We start from the raw sequence: 20834 nt of genomic DNA on the forward strand, positions 1-20834 counted from the left end.
ACTAGATGGACCTTTGTTGGCAAAGTAATGTCTCTGCTTTTTAATATGCTGTCTAGGTTGGTCATAACTTTCCTTCCAAGGAGTAAGCGTCTTTTAATTTCATGGCTGCAATCACCATCTGCAGTGATTTTGGAGCCCAGAAAATTAAAGTCAGCCACTGTTTCCATTGTTTCCCCATCTATTTCCCATGAGGTGATGGGACCAGATGCCAGGATCTTAATTTTCTGAATGTTAAGCTTTAAGCCAACTTTTTCACCCTCCTCTTTCACTTTCATCAAGAGGCTTTTTAGTTCCTCTTCACTCTGCCATAAGGTTGGTGTCATCTGCATATCTGATATTTCTCCCAGAAATCTTGATTCCAACTTGTGCTTCTTCCAACCCAGCATTTCTCATGATATACTCTGCATATAAGTTAAATAATCAGGGTGACAATACACAGCCTTGACGTACTCCTTTTCTTATTTGGAACCAGTCTGTTGAATCCAGGTCTCCCACACTGTAGGTAGACCGCTTTACTGCCTGAGCTACCAGGGAAACCCAAAAGAAGATCAGTAGACTGAAATATTTCTGAGACACTTGTTGTGTGCAATATTCTACAAAAAAAAAAAAAAAAAAAAAAGTCTTACTATTAAAAAAAAATAAGAAAAACTGCTTAGTATCTCTTCTTTTTTTAAAAATCAGAAATAAACATTAGTACATAGTTTATCTTGATGAGTTATACTGTAAAGAAACCTATTTTACCTCATTTCAGTTTTTATTACCCTTCTTTGACCACATCAGTGGTTTGTTTTCTCTTGTGTAATGTCTATTAACATCTCATGGAAGCAGTGTTCTGGGGAACCACTATAGTAAACACTCTACCAGGTACCTGGAGACTTCTGTGACCTTGGGAAGCAGCGAAACAGCATGGATGATTTTCATGCATGACCCTAGTTAGGTTTTTCACTTTACTACTGTGTGGCCTTGGATGTGTAGTTTCACTATTTTTATTCTCTACTTTCGAATTTGGGAAAATAAGAGTGATATTATCTACCTCAAAGGATTGCTGATTACACTAGGACATTGTAGGCAGCAAACAAGTGTTATGTTATTTTTTTCCTTCCCTTTCTGATATTACATTTTCCCCACATACTTAGTTTAATATAAGCATATAACTTTATTTTTCTTTTTTTCTTTTCCAAATCTCTTAGGATAATATAGGATTCTTTTTCCTTGAAATATTCACAGAGTATGTGAAATTTAAACAAAGAATCTGCATGAGAATGTTTTCTGGCTGAAGGCTCCTCTTTCATTTTGCTTTCTTTCTTTTTCTTTTGGTTGTTATTGTTTATGTTTTTGATTTCTTTTTGTTTTTTATTGGAGTATTGTTGTTTTCAGTTCAGTTCAGCTCTGTTGGTCAGTCGTGTCTGACTCTTTGTGACCCCATGAATCGCAGCACGCCAGGCCTCCGTGTCCATCACCATCTCCCGGAATCTACCCAAACCCATGTCCATCGAGTCGGTGATGCCATCTAGCCATCTCATCCTCTGTCGTCCCCTTCTCCTCCTGCCTCAAATCCTTCCCAACATTAGGGTCTTACAGTGTTACAGTAGTTTCTGCTATACAACAAAATGAATCAGCCTCTTTGTGTGTGTGTGTGTGTGTGTGTGTGTGTATCCCCTCCCTCTTGGTCCTCCATCCCACCCCTGCCCCCATCCCCACCCTCTAAGTCATCAAAGAACACTGAGCTTCTTGTACGATAAAGCAGGTTCCCACTAGCTATCTGTTTTAAACATGGCAGTGCACATATGTCAGTCTTAATCTCCCAATTCATCCTCCCCACACCCCATGTCCACATATTCATTCTCTACATCTTGTGTCTTTATTCCTGCTTGCAAATAGTTTCATCAGTACCATTTTTCTAGGTTCCACATATCTGCTTAAATATGTGCTATTTTTCTCTTTCTGACTTACTACAATCTACATGACAGACTCTAGATCCATCCATATCTCTACAAATGACCCAGTTCTTTTTCTTTTCATGGCTGAGTAATAGTCCATCATGTGTATATACCACATCTTTTTTATCCATTCATCTGTTGATGGACATTTAGGTTGCTTACATGTCCCAGCTACTCTAAATATTGCTGTAGTAAACAGTGGGGTGGTGCATGTGTCTTTTTGAATTACAGTTTTCTACCCATTCCAGTATTCTGGCATGGAGAATTCCATGGATAGAGGAGCCTGGCAGGCTACAGTCTGTGGGGTTGCAAAGAGTCAGACACAACTGAGAGGCTTTCACTTTCACTTTCTCAGGGTATATGCCCAGTAGTGAGATTGCAGGGTCATATGGTAGTTCTATTTTCAGTTTTTTAAGTAACCTTCATACTGTTCTGCACAGTAACTTTATGAATTTACATTCCTACCAACAGTGCAAGAGGGTTCCCTTTCTCTATTCCCTCTCCAGCATTTATGGTTTGTAGATTTTTTGTGTGTGTGTTTTTGTTGTTGTTGATGGCCTTTCTGACCAGTATGAGGTAGTAGTTTGGATTTATATTTGAAAAGACCCTGATGCTGGGAGGAATTGGGGGCAGGAGGAGGAGGGAACGACAGAGGATGAGATGGCTGAATGGCATCACCAACTCAGTGGGCATGAGTTTGAGTAAACTCCGGGAGTTTGTGATGGACAGGGAAGCCTGGCGTGCTGCGATTCATGGGGTCACAAAGAGTCAGACACAACTGAGTGACTGAACTGAACTGAACTGAGTGATTAGTGAGGTTCACCATCTTTTCATGTGCCTCTTGGTCATCTTCTTTGGATATATGTATGTTTAGGTCTTCTGACCATTTTTTGATTGCATTGTTTGTTTTTTCAATATTGAACTTCAACTGTGAAAGTCACCCATTTACTTCTCCCTACAAATGTGGCTCTCCCCTCTGAGCATCCAAATCAGTGCACAAGTTTTGGGGTTTGCCCAGGACAGATATATCAGCAAAAAGATATCTGATTCTTCTCCCACAGATGACTAAGGGCTTGTGTCTTTGGCTCAAAGCATTCTCTAGGACACAACATGAGAATTCTATAGGAAATTTGTGAGATGCTTTCCCTGAGATCCAGGTATGAGCAGCATACTGTCATTATCTTAATTCCATTGTCCTGGAATGTATCATACTCTGGAAATTAAATTTTGTTAAAATTACATTCATGCCATTTATATTTATGGTCAATGAATATTCCATGAAGTCTTCTTTGAGTTACTGAAATGGATATGTTAATATCCAGTAAAGGTATGGCCCAAACTGTCAATATGCCACTTTATAATCATATTAGTTAACTTTGGGGGTAATATTTCTAACTTTCTTATTTAAAAAATGTCACAGAAGTGCCTACATCATGAGTAGGAGATGACTTTTGAGATGCCACCTACTTTGATTCAAAACTGCAACTGTACTTCTCAACTGTGCTACTTAACTCAAATTAATTGAATCTTTCTTAAAAATACTTCATGGTCATCCTGGTGCTGTTTCTTGAACTGAATTAAGAATTATTTTAAATATTTGCAAGGGCTAGGATTATTTGTTAGAGCAAATAATTCATTTAACAGGGTCTGCAGAAGTCTGCAGTACAATCTGGAATGCTCCTTGCTTGTCATTAAACTACATACTGATCTTTATAGAGATGAATATAGATTTTTTTAAATTAGTTCGAAGAATGACTGATTCTTTTTTTCTTAATTCCTCATCATATTATTTGATGCTGACTTACTCCATATTCATACATACACATGCTAATCAGCTTCATCAGAATCAGTAATATTTTGATGGTTTGATTTATTTTAGTGACTTTTCTATTCTGAATCCCTAGAATAGATCAGATATGGAAAAATAAATCGGAGCAAGCCTGAGCAACTCTGAGAATAATATTCTGCTTGTCGTCTTTAATTAATCATCAGAATCAGTACATTTCCATTTCTCTGTCACGACTCTATATTTAAATAGTTCATATTCGTCATGGAAATGCTCATAAGAGTATTTTTAAATCATCAATTATTATTCTTGATGAGCAAATTCCAAACTTATCAAAATTTTTTAAAACAGAAATGCAGCAACAATAATGATCATTTGCTATAGTTGGGACAGTTCTCACTTATACAGCATCTCATTTTGTTTTCAACTCCACAAGACCTTTGCAGTTGTTTCTTTCTTTCTTTCTTTTCTTTTGGTTCATGAAGTGGTACGGGAAGCTCCAGAGAGAATATATGGATCTCCTGTGACAAGCACACTCCAGTGGGTGGTGACTGCTCAGAGGTGGGGCTTTCTTGTTAGCTCGGTGGTAAAGAACTCAATTGCTAATGCAGGAGATATGGATTCAATTCCTATGTCGGGAAGTTCCCCTGGAGGAGGAAGTGGCAACCCACTCCAGTATTCTTGCCTGGAAAATCCCATAGACAGAGGAACCTGGTGGGCTCCAGTCCATAGGGTCACATAGAGTGGGACATGACTTAGTGATTTTTCTGCAGAAGCCTAGCTGGGATTTTTTTTTTATAGCATATTGGTCTCAGGTTTCCAAAAGAACAACAACAACAAGATCCCTAGAATTTGCAAAGTCCATAAAGGCATGACTTTGGAAAGTCACATAGCGACACTCTCATCACCTTCCACTGATCAAAGCAAGCCAAAGGCCGGCCCAAACTCAACAGAAAGGGAAATAGACTCCAACTCTTGGTGGGAGGAGCAGCAAAGTCACTTTGCAAAAGGACATGTAGCATGGGAGGGATTCTTGTGTTTTTGTTGGTGAATAAACTAGCACAGTATCTTTAGGCATTCCACTTGATTTCTTTCCTGAATTGTGAGTATTCTGAATTGACTGTGTCAGTAAGAGTTCAGCACAGGGCCTGGAATGTTGCCACCTCACTTTAATGTGACAAAAACTCCCTACATGTTCATCCAGAAGGACAGAGACAGTCACTTCTGGACTGGTGGTGAGAGTGGAGAGGAAGAGGAAAAGAAAAGGCATTATCCAGTTTCTGGTAGTCCTTGGTGATACAAATGATGCTATGAGAAAGTCAATGGCTCCCAATAATTAGACTGTCTAACAAGCAATGGGATTTTCAGTGCATCTGACAGCCTGACTCATTGACATTGACTGTAATATCTAATCTTCCTCCGATCTGTCAGCCCAAGGGAGCCCAAGATACCTTGAAGAAACTGAAGCTCAAAGATGGAAAAGGGTGAAAACACAGGCTCTGCATCCGTCTGGCTTGCTCCCACTGATACGAGATAGGTCTCTTATTCTCGATCCCCTTGTTCACAGTTCCCTGGTAGAACAAGGGTATTCTCAAGGCTTCCTCTGCTCAGCACTAAGCCCCCTTCCACTGTAGGGTTGTATGTCTTCTCCTTTCTTCATTTGAAGCTGGGTTTTTCTCTGGCCCTTAGCAGTTTTGCACAATATATTTGTATTTCATGAAAAGCATTAATTTCTTCCATGAACAGAAGGACTCTGGCAATGGAGGGCATGCTTTTAATAAGAGGAGTCACAGAGACTGAGTCATGAAACCTATACAAAGTATAATGTCACAAAACTATACTTAATAACATGGACTTTGGACTCAGAAAGGCTTGAGTTGAATTCTACTTTTAGTCTCATCTGGAGTGTGCTGTCTTGCACATATTTCTTATTTTCTGTAAGCTGTAATTTCCTCATCTGGAAAATAGGAGTTATAATACTCCACTGATTTGTTGGAAAGATGAAGTCAATGAGAGAGACAGTACACATATAAGCAAAATGGTGATTTTGACCAAAGGAAGAATGCCCGGCAACTTTGATGCATCCATTGCTAGGCCATTTTTAAGGACAAAATATTTTGGTCCAAATTTGGAGAAGTACTTTCTGATTTTAGAAGATGGAAATGCAGGACCATACTGAAAAGTTGATCTAAGGCCCCTAGTCAATTAGATCTGCCTCCTCTATGCTCCCACAGCAGTCTGTACTGATTTCTATCACTAGCACTCATCTGTGCATCATGGGGCTTCCCTTGTGACTCAGCTGGTAAAGAATCCACCTGCAATGTGGAAGATCTGGGTTCAATCCCTGGGTTGGGAAGATCCCCTGGAGAAGGAAAAGGCTATCCACTCCAGTACTCTGGCCTAGAAAATTCCATTCCCATGTATAGTCCATTGGGTTGCAAAGAATCAGACACGACTGAGCGACTTTCACTTCACTACATCATGGGCTTCCCTGGTGGCTCTGATAGTTAAGAATCTGCCTGCAGTGCTGGAGACCCAGGTTCAATCTCTGAGTCAGGAATATCCCCTGGAGGACAGAATGGCTACCCACTCCAGTAATTTTGCCTGGAGAATCCCACAGACAGAGGAACCTGGCGGGCTGCAGTCGATGGGGTCACAAAGAGTCTGACATGACTGAGCAACTAACATTGCACTTTCCCTGTGTCATAGGATCTGTTAATACTACATGACAGCTTGGAATAATAGAGGGTGAACTCTTCAAAGTCAGTTAGTCTGTTGCATTCATCTTGGCATCCTAGATCTTCACACAAACCTCAGACTGAAAGCAGGCTATTGATATAGGATGGATGGATGAATGGGTTGCCAGCCAACCCTCTGGTTGGTTCACTCCTATTTGTGAAGTTCACTGTAAATCTCATCTGAACTTAAATGCCTTTGTTGATTTTCTTCAGCTATGAGAAACCCCTTGGTCAACCACAGGAACTAAATCATGATTGTTGATCTCTTATTTTTAAAAAAAAAAATTATTACTAAATGAATTTCTCTACTTTAGATTATAGGGTGAGGCTAGATCCCATTTGATAATCTCTTTCACAGCCTTTCAGACATGATGAGTACTGGATAAACATATTAAATTCAACAGAGTAGATTACCTTCTTGGAGGGTTATCATGCATGTTGGCTGAAAAGTCTCTTCAGAGGTGTTAATTATGCACCAAGAGGACCCAGGAAAAAGGGTGTTCTTGTAGCCTATGAGTAATATGGGATTTGCCCACTAACAAGGCCTAAGAGTCTTCAAATTAAATTATGTTGCATCTGTGATATTACCTAAACCAATTGGCATATAAACAGTGGCAGCAGAATTTTGAGAGCTGTCTGCTCTTCTTCAAGATTAATTTGCTTTCCCTGAGTTGTTTCTCTAGGAACAACATGAAGCACATGGTACCCACTGTCTTAGAGTAGTATGCTATTTTCTCCTCTTTAATATGAGAACTGTGAGTTAATTTTATTTATTCATTTTATAAAATTTTTGAAAATGTTGGATCTTTATTGCTGTGTGAGCTTTAATAGATAAAGTTTGTCTGAGACCCCAAGTATTCTAGGTAGGAATGACTATTTTCCAGGTATAAGAGAGTTTTGTTTTGTTTTTTTTAAAGGATTTTACCTTTATAATTTTACTTCCGTTTGGGCTCACATGAAAATTAGTTTACATTAAAAATGAGTTGACGTTTCTCTAGCTCTCATCCAACATTAGTTCTAACCATGCTAGATCTGAAGGATAAACTTCTTTGAATTAAAAACATATATTGAAGACTATCCCAGTCTCATGTAAATGATTGTAAAGTCATCACCGTTTCGTCAGGATCTTAGTCCTCAGAAGTGTCTGATGCAAAGATCTGGTTTGCTATTTATTCTCTCCTTCCAGCAAGATGTATTAAGTATCTCTGGTGGTGTAGGTGGTGGTAAATTAGCAGTAAACAAGACACATGCTTCGCTTGTGTGGAGCTTCCTTTCTCATCTGGATACATAGTAATGAAGCAACAAAAGTGCCAGCTGGTGGCGAGGGCTACGGAAAGATTAAAACAGGGGGATGGGAGAGTGTGTATAGGTAGCGGATAAACACCCTAGCAGTTAAATGCTCTTTTGAGACACTGGCATTCAGATTAGGATCTGAATTAGAAGCAGCCATGGAAAGATCAGGGGGAATTGATCCAGTCAGAACAAATAACCGGAACAAAACCCCCCAAATCTAGGAAGGAGCTTAGTGTGTTTGGAGAACAGAAAGAAAGCAAATATCGGAGACGGTTAGTATGCAAGGGCTTCCCAGGTGACTTGGTGGAAAAGCACCTGCCTGCCCAGATAGGGGATGCTGTTCGATCTCTAGGTGGGGAAGATCCCCTGGAGGCAGAAATGGCAGCCGACTCCAGTGTTCTTGCCTGGAGAATCCCAAGGACAGAGGAGCCTGACAGACTACAGTCCATGGAGTTCCAAAGATCAGACATGATTTAGCAACTAAACAGCAACAACATAGTATACAGGAGAGTGGTGAGGAGAAAGCGACTCGGAAGGTGGATAAGCATCACTCAGATGCAGCCTACGCTGAGGGTGAGACTCAGGCTCTGCTCTGGCTGTAGAGGAACTGAGAAGATAGTTGATCTTGACTTTCTAATACCCAATTAGTGCCTGGAATGACCCCAGGGAGTGTGTTGCTGAGCACGTCTGCTACTGGCCAGGTCAACTACTCACATTGCACCCAGGGGCTGCCGACCCCCACTGTGTGTAATGCCAGGCCCCACTGACTGCCTGTAGAGTGATGTGGAGCCCGCCTCTATGGGTCATTTCTAGGTTTAGATGCCTGTGTGGCCATCCTCAGGGTCTCAACAGAACAAAGAAGTGATCATACATATGACTACCAGCTGAAGTGTGCACGTTTGACAGTAATCTCCATTCCATTTTTTTTTTGCATCAAGATATGTTTGTGTGTGTGTGTGTGTGTGTGTGTGTGTGTTATATGCAGATAATATGACTTTTTATTTAAGGGTTGGGTTGCCGGGAATATTATGTTAGGACAGTGTTGCCTAAATGGGTTGGTGAAAAATGTTTACCTAAATGAGAATGTGTTAAGTCTGTTTAACTGTTCTGTGACATGTTGTATTACTAATATTCAGTTAAAATGATAAATGTATGTGATGTATCACCTTGCAGTTTGATATACACAAGATAAAAAATACCTCAGGTCTGCCATTTTGGTTCAGTTTCATAAACAGTTGGAGTCATTAAACATTAGGTTAAGCTAAGCCTTTAGCATCAGGCAAGTAAAATGAACAGGTATTGCGATTTTTATGACATTGAAAATGAAAAACATTTCAGATATTATTCATATTACTAAATTTACATTAGACACAAAGATTGCCAGATTCATTCCACTCGTTTTCACAGTCAGCAGTTGTTTAAATAAAATATTATTCCCTTCCCCACCTAGTTGCTGTGTGTAGATATTGCCAACCACAGTAATTATGAATGTTGTTGGAAGGTTGCAAAGTTGTCAGCTTGCTGTGGTTTGGTGAAGTCAGAGCCTAAGGGAGGGTGTAAATTAAAGCAGAGAGGAGGAAGACTGGGAAAGGTCTCTTTTAACAACGACCAAAAAAAAATAAATAAAAGCAACTCAGTGGGAGTGGAGGCTGGCAATCTGCTAAAAGGAAATGAAAGGAAATTCTTCATTTCTAAACGGTTCATTGACCCATGATAATAAAGCAGCCCTGCAAAGAAGGATAATTATCTTTTTAAGTATCAGATGCCCTGTGGGTAAAGGCCTCCCTTCTCCTCTCTTGAAAAATGAACTGAGATTAAACAAATACTCCTTTTCCTAGTTTACCATTGACATGAATTTCCTGGTTATGAGCAAAAGTAATCACTTTTCCCTTTTTCTTTTCCCCCCTTGTCTTATGGAAATCAAACCCGCCCAGCTGAGCTCAGTGCACTTCCCCCGGGCCCTGAGTCCTACCAATAGTATGGGGAGCTAAAATGGTTGATATTCTGGAGAGACTAGCAATTGCAAACTTGTGGTTTTATTATGCCCCTTAGCTCCTTGGCTCAAGGCAGAAGCATGCTTTTTTTTAAGACAAGAAAAACGAAAGACACAGAAAAGAACGTTAGCTTTTTTTCTCCTGCTGGTACCTGAAAAATAAACAAGAAATTCAGTGTAGCTTGTGTGTGTGTACATATGTATGTGTACATGTCTCTCTGTGTATACCCATGCATATGTGATGAGTTCAAATACAAAAAGGAAGTGAAATGTTATCGATGATGTGACATTGAATATTTATTTGCTACCCACAAACGATCAAACATGTATGCTTTTTCTCTAGACTTTCGTTTGTTCAGACCAATAATGTAAACATGTTGACTAGTCTGACTAATAGAATGCATTAAGATGGTTTCAATTGCACAATCAGACAACCTAAATTGCTTACCCATGTGGCACATCTCCTTGTTATAAATGAAGTTGGCTGTACATTTTCAGAATGTCTGTACTCCTTTAAAAAAGAAAGCTGCTATTATCTTTTCATTAGCTATTCTTCTAAAGAGATTTTAAAGTTTTAACCATGATGCTCTTCATAGAAAAACCAAATAAATATTCCAGTTGCTTTTCCAACCCAGAGCCTTTGGCTCCTTGAGAAGACTGAGCTTCAGAATAGAGTCCAGGAGATAATGGTCCAGAATAGATCGTGCCTTATGGCATAATTACTTCAGCCAGCTCTTAAGCCTTTTTGAACATTGATGTCTTTTTCTCTTAAAAGAACTTTCTCAGGGCACCACAGCTTCTCCTTCAGAGTATAATTAGCCGTGTTTGTCAGCTCTGTTTGAACTCCTTGGAGTTCAGTGGTTGGTAAATATTTGTTCTTTTATCCCTTCGCCTTTGTGAGTTCAGGCCCTGGGCCTGATTCAGTGCTATGGGCATAAACTTCTTGGTGAAAACGTTCCCTAAAGCAAGCAGAATGTACCTTAACAGACCTCACTGCAGATGTCCTCGTGTGTCCCCTCCGGCCAGTGGAGCGCTTCCGAGACATGAGTCCCGAAGAAGTGGCTGACTTGTTTCAGGCTGCACAGAGAATCGGCACAGTGGTGGAGAAGCATTTCCAGGGCACCTCGCTCACGTTCTCCATGCAGGTGAGTATACACAGAGCTCAGAAAGTACTTTTCATCCTTTTCACATTGAACTCTCTCCCATGACAATGTTTCCCCATTTTGTGCAGTGTCATATTGGCTTCCCGTGTGGCTCAGTGATAAAGAATCAACCTGCCAGTACAGTAGATGCAGAGGATTTGGGTTCGATTCCTGGGTCGGGAAGATCCCCTGGAGAAGGGAACAGCTACCCACTCTAGTATTCTTGCCTGGAGAATTCTATGGACAGAGGAAGCTGGCAGGCTACAGTCTGTGGGGTCACAAAGAGTCAGACATGACTGAGCGACTGAGCACACATGCAGCCTGATCCTGGTTTGGCCAAAAAAGTCTGTTAAGGGTTTTCTGTAAGATGTCATAAAAAAGAAAAGTCCAAACAAACTTTTTGGCCAACACAGTAGTTTTGTTTTTCTTTTGTTTTCTTCCTCTTACATGATTTCTTTTGTCTGTAGTGCACATCACAGCCCATCAGGTTAACTTTAGGACCCACTAATGGATTGAGAACCAATGGGTCTGAAAACCATTGATGACACAGGTCTGCTTCATCTTGGCTACAGCAAGGCACAAATTCTCACCCCAAGTAGTCTGGGTCCTAGGAGTCAAAAGACTTTCCGAAATTTGCAGAGTTCTACTTTAATTTTGAAATTTCTGGCTTTAAAAATACTGCTTGTTCTACTAGTCCAAACCAGATGAACATTTACTTTTGCTTTCAGTTCAGTTCAGTCATTCAGTCATGTCTGACTCTTTGTAACCCCATGAACCACAGCACACCAGGCCTCCCTGTCCATCGCCGACTCCTGGAGTCCACCCAAAACCATGTCCATTGAGTCGGTGATGCCATCCAACCATCTCATCCTCTGTCATCCCCTTCTCCTCCTGCCTTCAATCTTTGCCAGCATCAGGGTCTTTTCAAATGAGTCAGCTCTTCACATCAGGTGGCCAAAGTATTTGAGTTTCAGCTTCAACATTAGTCCTTCCAATGAACATCCAGGACTTATCTCCTTTACGATGGACTAGTTGGATCCCCTTGCAGTTCAAGGGACACTCAAGAAGAGTCTTCTCCAACACCACAGTTGAAAAACATCAATTCTTCGGCGCTCAACTTTCTTTATAGTCCAACTCTGATGTCATACATGACCACTGGAAAAACCATAGCCTTGACTAGACAGACCTTTGTTGACAAAATAATGTCTCTGCTTTTTAATATGCTGTCTAGGTTGGTCATAACTTTCCTTCCAAGGAGTAAGCGTCTTTTAATTTCATGGCTGCAATCACCATCTGCAGTGATTTTGGAGCCCAGAAAAATAAAGTCAGCCACTGTTTCCACTGTTTCCCCATCTATTTGCCATGAAGTGATGGGACCGGATGCCATGATCTTCGTTTTCTGAATGTTGAGCTTTAAGCCAACTTTTTCACTCTCCTCTTTAATTTCATCAAGAGGTTCTTTAGTTCTTCTTCACTTCCTGCCATAAGGGTGGTGTCATCTGCATATCTGAGGTTATTGATATTTCTCCCGGCAGTCTTGATTCCAACTTGTGCTTCTTCCAGCCCAGCATTCCTCATGATATACTCTGCATAGAAGTTAAATAAGCAGGGTGACAATATACAGCCTTGATGTACTCCTTATCTTGTTTGGAACCAGTCTGTTGTTCCATGCCCAGTTCTAACTGTTGCTTCCTGACCTGCATACAGGTTTCTCAAGAGGCAGGTCATATGGTCTGGTATTCCCATCTCTTTCAGAATTTTCCACAGTTTATTGTAATCCATATAGTCAGAGGCTTTGGCAGTCAATAAAGCAGAAGTAGATGTTTTTCTGGAACTCTCTTGCTTTTTCGGTGATCCAGCGGATGTTGGTAATCTGATGGCTGGTTCTCTGCCTTTTCTAAAACCAGCTTGCACATCTGGAAGTTCATAGTTCATATATTCTGAAGCCTGGCTTGGAGAATTTTAAGCATTACTTTACTAGTGTGTGAGATGAGTTCAATTGTGCGGTAGTTTGAGCATTCTTTGGCATTGCCTTTCTTTGGGATTGGAATGAAAACTGATCTTTTCCAGTCCTGTGGCCACTGCTGAGTTTTCCAAATTTGCTAGCATATTGAGTGCAGCACTTTCACAGTATCATCTTTCAGGATTTGAAATAGCTCAACTGGAATTCCATCACCTCCACTAGCTTTGTTTGTAGTGATGCTTCCTAAGGTCCACTTGACTTGACATCCAGGATGTCTGGCTCTGGCTAATGACTGGATTTGTTTGCCTATTTTCAACTATTTCAACAAACAGTTTTGTTGGGCTTCCGAAATCCCAGGGGAGAACCCAGGATAGGGACAGAGTCCAGCTGAAATAACACTTCCTTCCACCTTTTCTCTCAAGGTCAGAACAGCCAGGAAGGGCCCCGTCTCCCTTCTGTTGCTGTGTGAGAGCCCATATTCTTGCCCAGTGGATTACGTTTATGGCAGATTTCCTAATTTGAGACTTAAAGTTATCAGGCATTAATTAAACTACATCTGGCTTAAAGATAACTAAAAAGTATGATTCTTTCCAGTCTTCCTTTAATGCCATTAAAACCATAGCCAAAAGCAAAGAACATATAAGTAGGAAGGGGGTTGGCTCACTGGACGATTTGTGTCATTTTCATACAGAACTTCTCACTTACTCCCAGACAGAAATGGAGAACTGTCAGGTTCCATACATTTGAAGCTCATGGTGCCCATGAGGAAACTATAAATTAACACACAATGAAATTGGATCTAAATTGTTAATGGGCGGTATTTCTGAATAAGCAGGAGCTACCATCTATCTGTTTTCACCTCTGTGTTTTTTTTTTTTTTTTTTTTTCCTTTGTTTTCCTGTTTCTAGGATGGCCCTGAAGCTGGACAGACGGTGAAGGTGAGTGCTTATTATGTACATACAAATTAATAGGGGGTGATTACGAGAACTAATAAAAAATCACACTGAGTCATTTAGAGCACATTACTGTTTCACTATGTTATCTTCGAGGTCAGAGAGACTCTTGGCGTTAGAGCCATAAATCCTGACATTATAAACTTTGCCAAGCAATATGTTTCCCATTAGTTTGTAAGACATTTACCTTTTGTAGTAAAATTATTATTGTCCAAATGCTCAAATAGAAACTAAATCACGGAGTCCTGAAATGCAAGCCAGGGTCCAAGGAGCTCATGGGAGGTGGTGTCTAGAAAACAGCATAGATGTCGGGTATGGATTGCTGTGTCTCCTGTGAGGCCGGGGCCCCACTGACAGCCTTCTAGTTCTCTATGCCATCTCTTTTGCACTTTGCTGATGTTGAGCGGAGGGCTTACTTATGCACTGGCCCCACATTTGGGCTGTCCCTTCACTACTCACCCTGTGTTCCCCTCTGTTCTCTTCCTCTCCACCCACACCCCTACTCTTTCCCTCCCTTTGTACTTAATACCAAAGTTCAATGTGACAGTCAGTGGAGCTCAGAAATGGGTTTTAAGTGCGCCAGGAGAGGGAAGGAGGATTTATTAGGATAGTGTCTGCTTTCTTAATAAAATAAAACAAGAGAATGAAATCCTGGATGATTCTGAAGCTGAGTTTCAGTCCCCTTCATACAAATGCAAATTCCTATGCAGTTAGTTCCTAAGCCAAAATCATAGAAAAGTTCTTTTTTTTCCCCCTCCATGTTAGAAATCAGAAGCAAGTCTAACTGGGGTGTTAATGTTACATTTTTGTGAAATAAGGTTTTATGGCTTTGAGACTGGCTGTGAGCAAGTAAGGTAAAGCTTGGTACCAAGCAATGCCAAATAAACTTACTGCGCCTTTGATGCTCATCTGCATGTGGCTATAATGCTTAACACAGCTACCACGGGGCTTTTAACATAGAATCTCTGGGAAGTTCTTTAAGGAGCAAATGTAATTCCTTATGATAAAAAAGAGCTTAGCCTTGCTCCAGACACTGTGATAAAGATGGGATTCTCAGCTTTTCTCAACCTCTGTGCCTGCTTCCAAACATGCAAATGGTAAAAAAAAAAAAAAAAAGAAAGAAAGAAAGAAGAAAAAAAACAGTCTAATAGGAGTAGCTTCATTTTGAAATTGTTTTTTGAAATACAGAAATCCAGTTGCTAGACTTTTAAAAAAAATCAATATTCAAATATAAATCCCCAAACTAGCAGATGAGTTAGATGCTTACTTTGTGCAGTATCTATTTAATGGAATTCCTCCAGCCATTCACAGAACACTGCAAAGGCATAGGAGTAACAGGGGAGAAATTCAGACCTTGTCAAGAGGCATGCACAGGTTGGTAGAGTACACGAAGGAAACAGCTGAAATGTATATGACTGTATAGGTTATACAATCTCAAGATTTTATTTCAGGATTCTGAATGGAACATTAAAATCTTTCCTAGGCAAGCAGGCAATGAATAGAGACAAAAAGTAGATTAGTGGTTACCAAGGACTGTAGGAAAAAGGGAATGGGAAATGAGTACTGAGAAGGAGTTTCTTTGGGGGATGGTTAGTGGTGGAATTAGTGGTGATAGTTGTGCAACATTATGAATATTTTTAAAACCTACTGAATCGTGCATTTTAAAATGGTAACTTTTATGTTATTTGAACTGTATATCAATTAAAAATGGCAATAAAACCTAAAAAAAAAAAAAAAGCAAAAGAATCCAACAAGCACCAAATCTAGTGTGACTGACTACCATGGCTGTAGACACTCTGACTCTAGTACTGACTACTTTTTCATGTTCCAGTGATCTGGCCAAAATTTTTAATCATTTTGTTAGCTTTGGTGGTGATGATGGAGTAATTTTTGGAGTATAGCACTCAGATATAAATTGTTGAATATGGTTCTTATCATTATTACCATTGTATTTTAGCTTAAGCTGTTTGTTCATTTTTAGATTACAGTTTTTGGAAATTTTTGATTTTTTTTTTTTTTTACAGTTTTTGGTAGATTATATTCTTTTTTTTGGACATCTTTCAGTTGTTTCCTATGTGATCACAGGATTTCTCCCATATGAATTACCTGGGCCATCTCAAACCCTTTGTGTAATATTAAATGGCTGAAAGAAAGCATCCACATGCATTTGGCCCTTGAATAACAGAAGTTTGAATGGTGAGGGTTCACTTATATAGTCATTTTTTCAGTAGTAAATACTATAGTAATATAGATCAGTGGTTGGTGGAACCTGCTGATGCAGAAGTGCATGTATCTGGGCTGACTATAAATTATACATGGATTTTCCACCTTGAGGGAGGTTTGCAACTGTTAACCCCCAGGTTTTAAGAGTCAGCTGTACATACAGCTGGGCTTCCCCAGTGGCTCAGCATTAAAGAATCTACCCGCAACATAGGAGACATGGGTTCAATCCCTGGGTCTGAAAGATTCCCTGAAGGAGGCATGGGAACCCATTCTGGTATTCTTGCCTGGAGAATCCCATGGACAGAGGATCCTGGTAGGCTACAGTCCATAGTGTCACAAAGAGTTGGATGTGACTAAACTGACTGAGCTTGCATGTACATCCAACTATAATCTCGGTGGATGACAAAGTTTTGAAAACTGTCCTTTTAGAACAAGTCTACATATCAAAAGTTGTCTAATCTGTTTTTTCTAAGTATGATTCTTATACTACCTACATAAGAATTACTTTTCATGTTACTTTAATAGAAAGGTTGATTCTGTTTTTATTCTGAATCTACTGACAGAATCTTTGTGTTTGGGGCTTTTGAGTCTTCAATGTTAACATACACATACTATGAGTCTTCTCAGATTGTAGATATTTACCAGTCTTGCTGTTCCACGGTGATAAAATAGTACGCAGTGATGGCCCCATAACCTTGACCCAAGGAAGCCAGAAGTTAGCCCCGCCAGAGAGCAAAACTGCATCGTCAATAGTTAGCTATTGCGTTTGGCTTTTTAATTATTTATTTATTGTTATTTTTTGACTGCACTGAGTCTTTGTTGAGGTACAGGCTTTTCTCTAGTTGCAGTAGGCAGGGGCTACTCTCTAGCTGTGGCTCAGGGTTTCTTATTGCGGTAGCTTCTCTCGTTGCGGTTCTTGGGCTCGAGAGCACAGGCTCAGTAGCTGTGTTGCATGGGCTTAGTTGCTCTGTGGCATGTGGGATCTTCCCAGACCAGGAATTGAACCCATTTCCCATGCATTGCATGGTGAATTCTTAGTCACTCGACCACCATGGAAGCCCCTAGCTATTGGGTTTTGAAAACAAAATCTGACTGAGCGTTTCAGATTTTGAAATTCACACAGTTGAATATTATGAGGCCGTATTTGACAGCCTGCCATGGAAAATGCAGTGACTGTTTTGTTCATCTTTGCTTCTGTCTGTTGATATCCCACCTAATGCCCGGGTTCTAAACCATTTTTGTCTCCCACTGCATGGTAATAGCAATAAGTCCATAATGGTCTCTTCCTCTGAAGTAACCATTGTTGTTAGTGGAGGTGCACTGCTGAGTGAGCCTCTTGAACATGGTGCCCATTTAGGGTTTTTTGTTTTGTGGGCTTTAAATTCTTCTTTGCAAAGAACAAGGTGGACTAGCTTACTCAGAGAGGCATTTGTGACGAAAGGGAAATATCAAACTAAAAAAGTGACCTCTTACTTCTCAGCTGATTATTCACTCTCCTGTTTGAGTTTAAATGTAAGAGGGCACCATTATCCACAAGGTGATTGTTGAAGCAATTTGAATATCCTACAGGCTTGAGAAATGAGCCCTTTTTTCTGCACCACCATATGCATCTATTGATACTTATCACCATGTACAAGGGGCTTCCCATGTGGTGCTAGTGGTAAAGAATCCACCTGTTGATTCAGGAGTCACAAGAGATGAGGGTTCAATCCCTGGGTTGGGAAAATCCCCTGGAGTACGAAATGGCAACCTGCCCCAGTATTCTTGCATGGAAAATTCCATGGAGAGAGAAGCTGGTGGGATACGGTCCCTGGGACCACAGAATCAGATAGATACAACTGAGCAAGTAAGTGCACAGCACCTCATCATGTACGTATACAACCAGATGTTGCTTTATCATTAGCCCTCCCAGACACCCCCCCCCATCTGAAGTAGCCCTCCTAAGCCCCGCACTCCCTATCCTGTTTGCCTTTGTCAACTAAAAACAAAACCCCATAACCTAACAGTTGTGGTTGTGTTTTATTCTGAGACCCTACTGAGGACTATAGCCTGAGAAGACAGTCTCTCAGATAGCTCAGATGAACTGTTCCAAAGAGATGAAAGGGAAGCCAGTATATATAGGAGTTTTACTGGAAAAAATGTAGTAGACCATCAAAAGATTATTGATAATCACACAAAAAACCCTTCATCTCAGGGTAATGATTTTACCACTTTTCTATGTATGGGAATGTGCAAGAGTCTGGCTTCTTGAAATCATCCCTTTGATATACATCTTTACTATCTAGGGCCAATATCCACTTTTTCTCCTTCCTGAATTCTCCTCAGGGTACACTGTAGGAGCTGCTGCAATAGCTGATGGCTTAATGGCAGGCAACGTTCTCTGTCCATGCCTTATTTGATTTCCTTCAGGGTCTTCTTCACTGTCTTTTATTTGTTGGTATGTTACTTTTTTCCCCCTGTACCATATTGTTTCTTTAGTCCCTGGAGAATGTAAGCTTCATGAGAACCTGCATTTTGTCATTGTTCACTGTGGCTCTCTTGGGTGGAATGGGGAGGAGGGTGGGGATGCTAATGATAGAAGAAATCTATTCTCCCAACTCACAGAAGCAGATGATGTGTTGTATTTCACTGTGCAGTCGGAGGTGTAGGTTTTTTGGAGTTTCTATCAAGAATCTCCCTTATTCTGCCATCACTGACAAAGACCAGAATTGCCACTAATCTAATTCCCAAATCATACTCCAAAAATGTAATTTCAACTAGCCACATCATTAAGGCAATGTTCTGTCCTTTAAAAGAGATGCTACTCAGTAAGTTTAATGTGAGCTTTTAGAGCAATTACTATGTGCGTCTTTAGGTGGGAGAGTGCTTTAGGTATATTAAAGAGAGAGATTTATGGCAGGCAGGTAATTTAGAATTTTATAAGAGCTATTTATAAAATATGCTTGCTTACACTCTTCTATGTTTATGGTGCTTGAATCCTCTACTTAGATATTTAATTTTATAGTGTTAACTCAGTGGGAAGTGTCTCTTATTAACTGTTGATACATTAGTGATTACTTTTTTGGATTGCTTTCGGAAGAACAAAGAAAGGATTTCTTCAAAGAAATGTGATTTACAAATTAAAATAACAACAAACAAGCTCTTGCATTTACTGAGGAGTTTCTTAGGTCCCTTCCACAAGGAGATTTGCTAGTCTTTGCAATTTATGAACTTAGAGGATGTTTTAGCTCCAAGTAAAGTCCAGGAGCTAATACACTTTGACGTCAGTAAGAGGCTCCGTAGAAGTTTTAGCTTTCTGAGTTTGGCCTGGCCTCTTAACCTCTATGAACATTTATTCCTCATATTTCAGATGGGAATAGAATGCTTCGCCCACCACATCTTGTCCCTAGGGCCTTATGCATGTTTCTTTCTTTCTTTCTTTTTTTTTTTTAATTACTTACTCACTTAAGTTTTGGCTGTGCTGGATATTCATTGCTTTGTGTGGGCTTTCTCTAGCGACATGAGTCGAGGGCTGTTCTCTAGTTGTGATGTGTGGGCTTCTCATTGTGGTGGCTTCTCTTGTTGCGGAGCACAGGCTCTAGGGCATGTGGACTCAGTAGTTGCATCTCTAGGGCTCTGGAGTGCAGGCTCAGTAGTTGGGGCACACAGGCTTAGTTATTCCAAGACATGTGTGATCTTCCCAGACCAGGGATCAAACCCGTGTCCCCTGCATTAGAAGGCATATTCTTAACCCTTGGACCACCAGGGAAGTCCATGTTTTTGTTCATTTTAATCTTACTCTCAGTTTTCTTGTCCTTAAGACAGGCTAAGGTGTCACTTTATGAGACTGTTTGTGGTATACAGGTTGTTTGCAGCCCTGTCTAGTTCACTTATTCAAACAGTAAATTCTCTCACTATTAATTACTGCCTTTTAGCTTACATTCTTGGGGAAAAAAAATAAAACCACTTTGTTCTGATCATATCACTTGCATAGTTGGAACATCTAGTTTGAACTTACAAAATTGACCCCTTGAATATTCAGATATCTGCATTATTACTTGGGGTATGGAATATCAGCCCCAATGACTTTCAACCTCTGCTGTATCCCTTGGTGGTAATGAGTAAGCTGTGCTCCTGAACCAACACTGTACTTCACAACTGCTTAAAGTAGGCTTCAGTAGGACAGAAACCTGTCTGCCCCCTCTGCTGGCTCAGTAGGTCTGATGTGAGACCCAGGGCACTGCATTTTAACAGACACAGTCAGTGGTGCTCATGTACAGATCTCCCCAGTGCAGAGCCACTTAGCAAAGATGTGACGGGATGTGGCGGGATCTCCACATAGCAGCTTACTTTTCAATCCAGAAGAATTCCTCATATTTGGTGTGCAGAGAAAGGAGAAAGCAACATCTTAAAAATCAAAATGATTCTTACTTGACTGGTATTTATTATTTTCATCTGGAAAGAAATTTCATGAGAGCTGTAATTTGCCAGAGAACTTTTATCATTTGATTAAAGCCATGAGGAAAATCACCTTGCCTATGTTTATATCTAATGCCTGTGTCTACTGTTGAAGAATTAGTATCTTCAGGATGCAATCACTTTTATCTTCTGCAGTTGCCTTACAATTTGCATCTCTGGTCTGAAAATGAACCTAGTTTGCCTGAGTTTGGTAAATTGAAATTGAGTTTGGTGTTCAGGGGATGGGATTGGGTGTACAGGGGGGCATGGACACCTCCGATCCCATCCTTCCCCTCGACTTTCCTTTCCCGCCTGGTGATTTGGAGGCAAAAGCCCTCATCCCTGGCTTTTCTCGGCAGGAGAAGA

The 20834-nt window shown here is 40.4% G+C and overlaps 1 protein-coding gene across 4 annotated transcripts in view; it reads left to right on the plus strand.

Annotated features, from left to right (window-relative positions):
* Nucleotides 1-20834, plus strand: part of FHIT (fragile histidine triad diadenosine triphosphatase) — a 1485355-nt gene that overhangs the window by 1180717 nt on the left and 283804 nt on the right. For all 4 annotated transcript variants that reach the window (XM_065933362.1, XM_065933361.1, XM_065933363.1 and 1 more), the window contains 2 exons: nucleotides 10750-10895; nucleotides 13764-13793. In XM_065933362.1, coding sequence (XP_065789434.1) covers nucleotides 10750-10895; nucleotides 13764-13793 — 176 coding nt within the window. The remainder of the gene's footprint in view (nucleotides 1-10749; nucleotides 10896-13763; nucleotides 13794-20834) is intronic.

The sequence above is a fragment of the Muntiacus reevesi genome, chromosome 4 (assembly GCF_963930625.1).
Source record: "Muntiacus reevesi chromosome 4, mMunRee1.1, whole genome shotgun sequence".
NCBI lineage: Eukaryota > Metazoa > Chordata > Mammalia > Artiodactyla > Cervidae > Muntiacus > Muntiacus reevesi.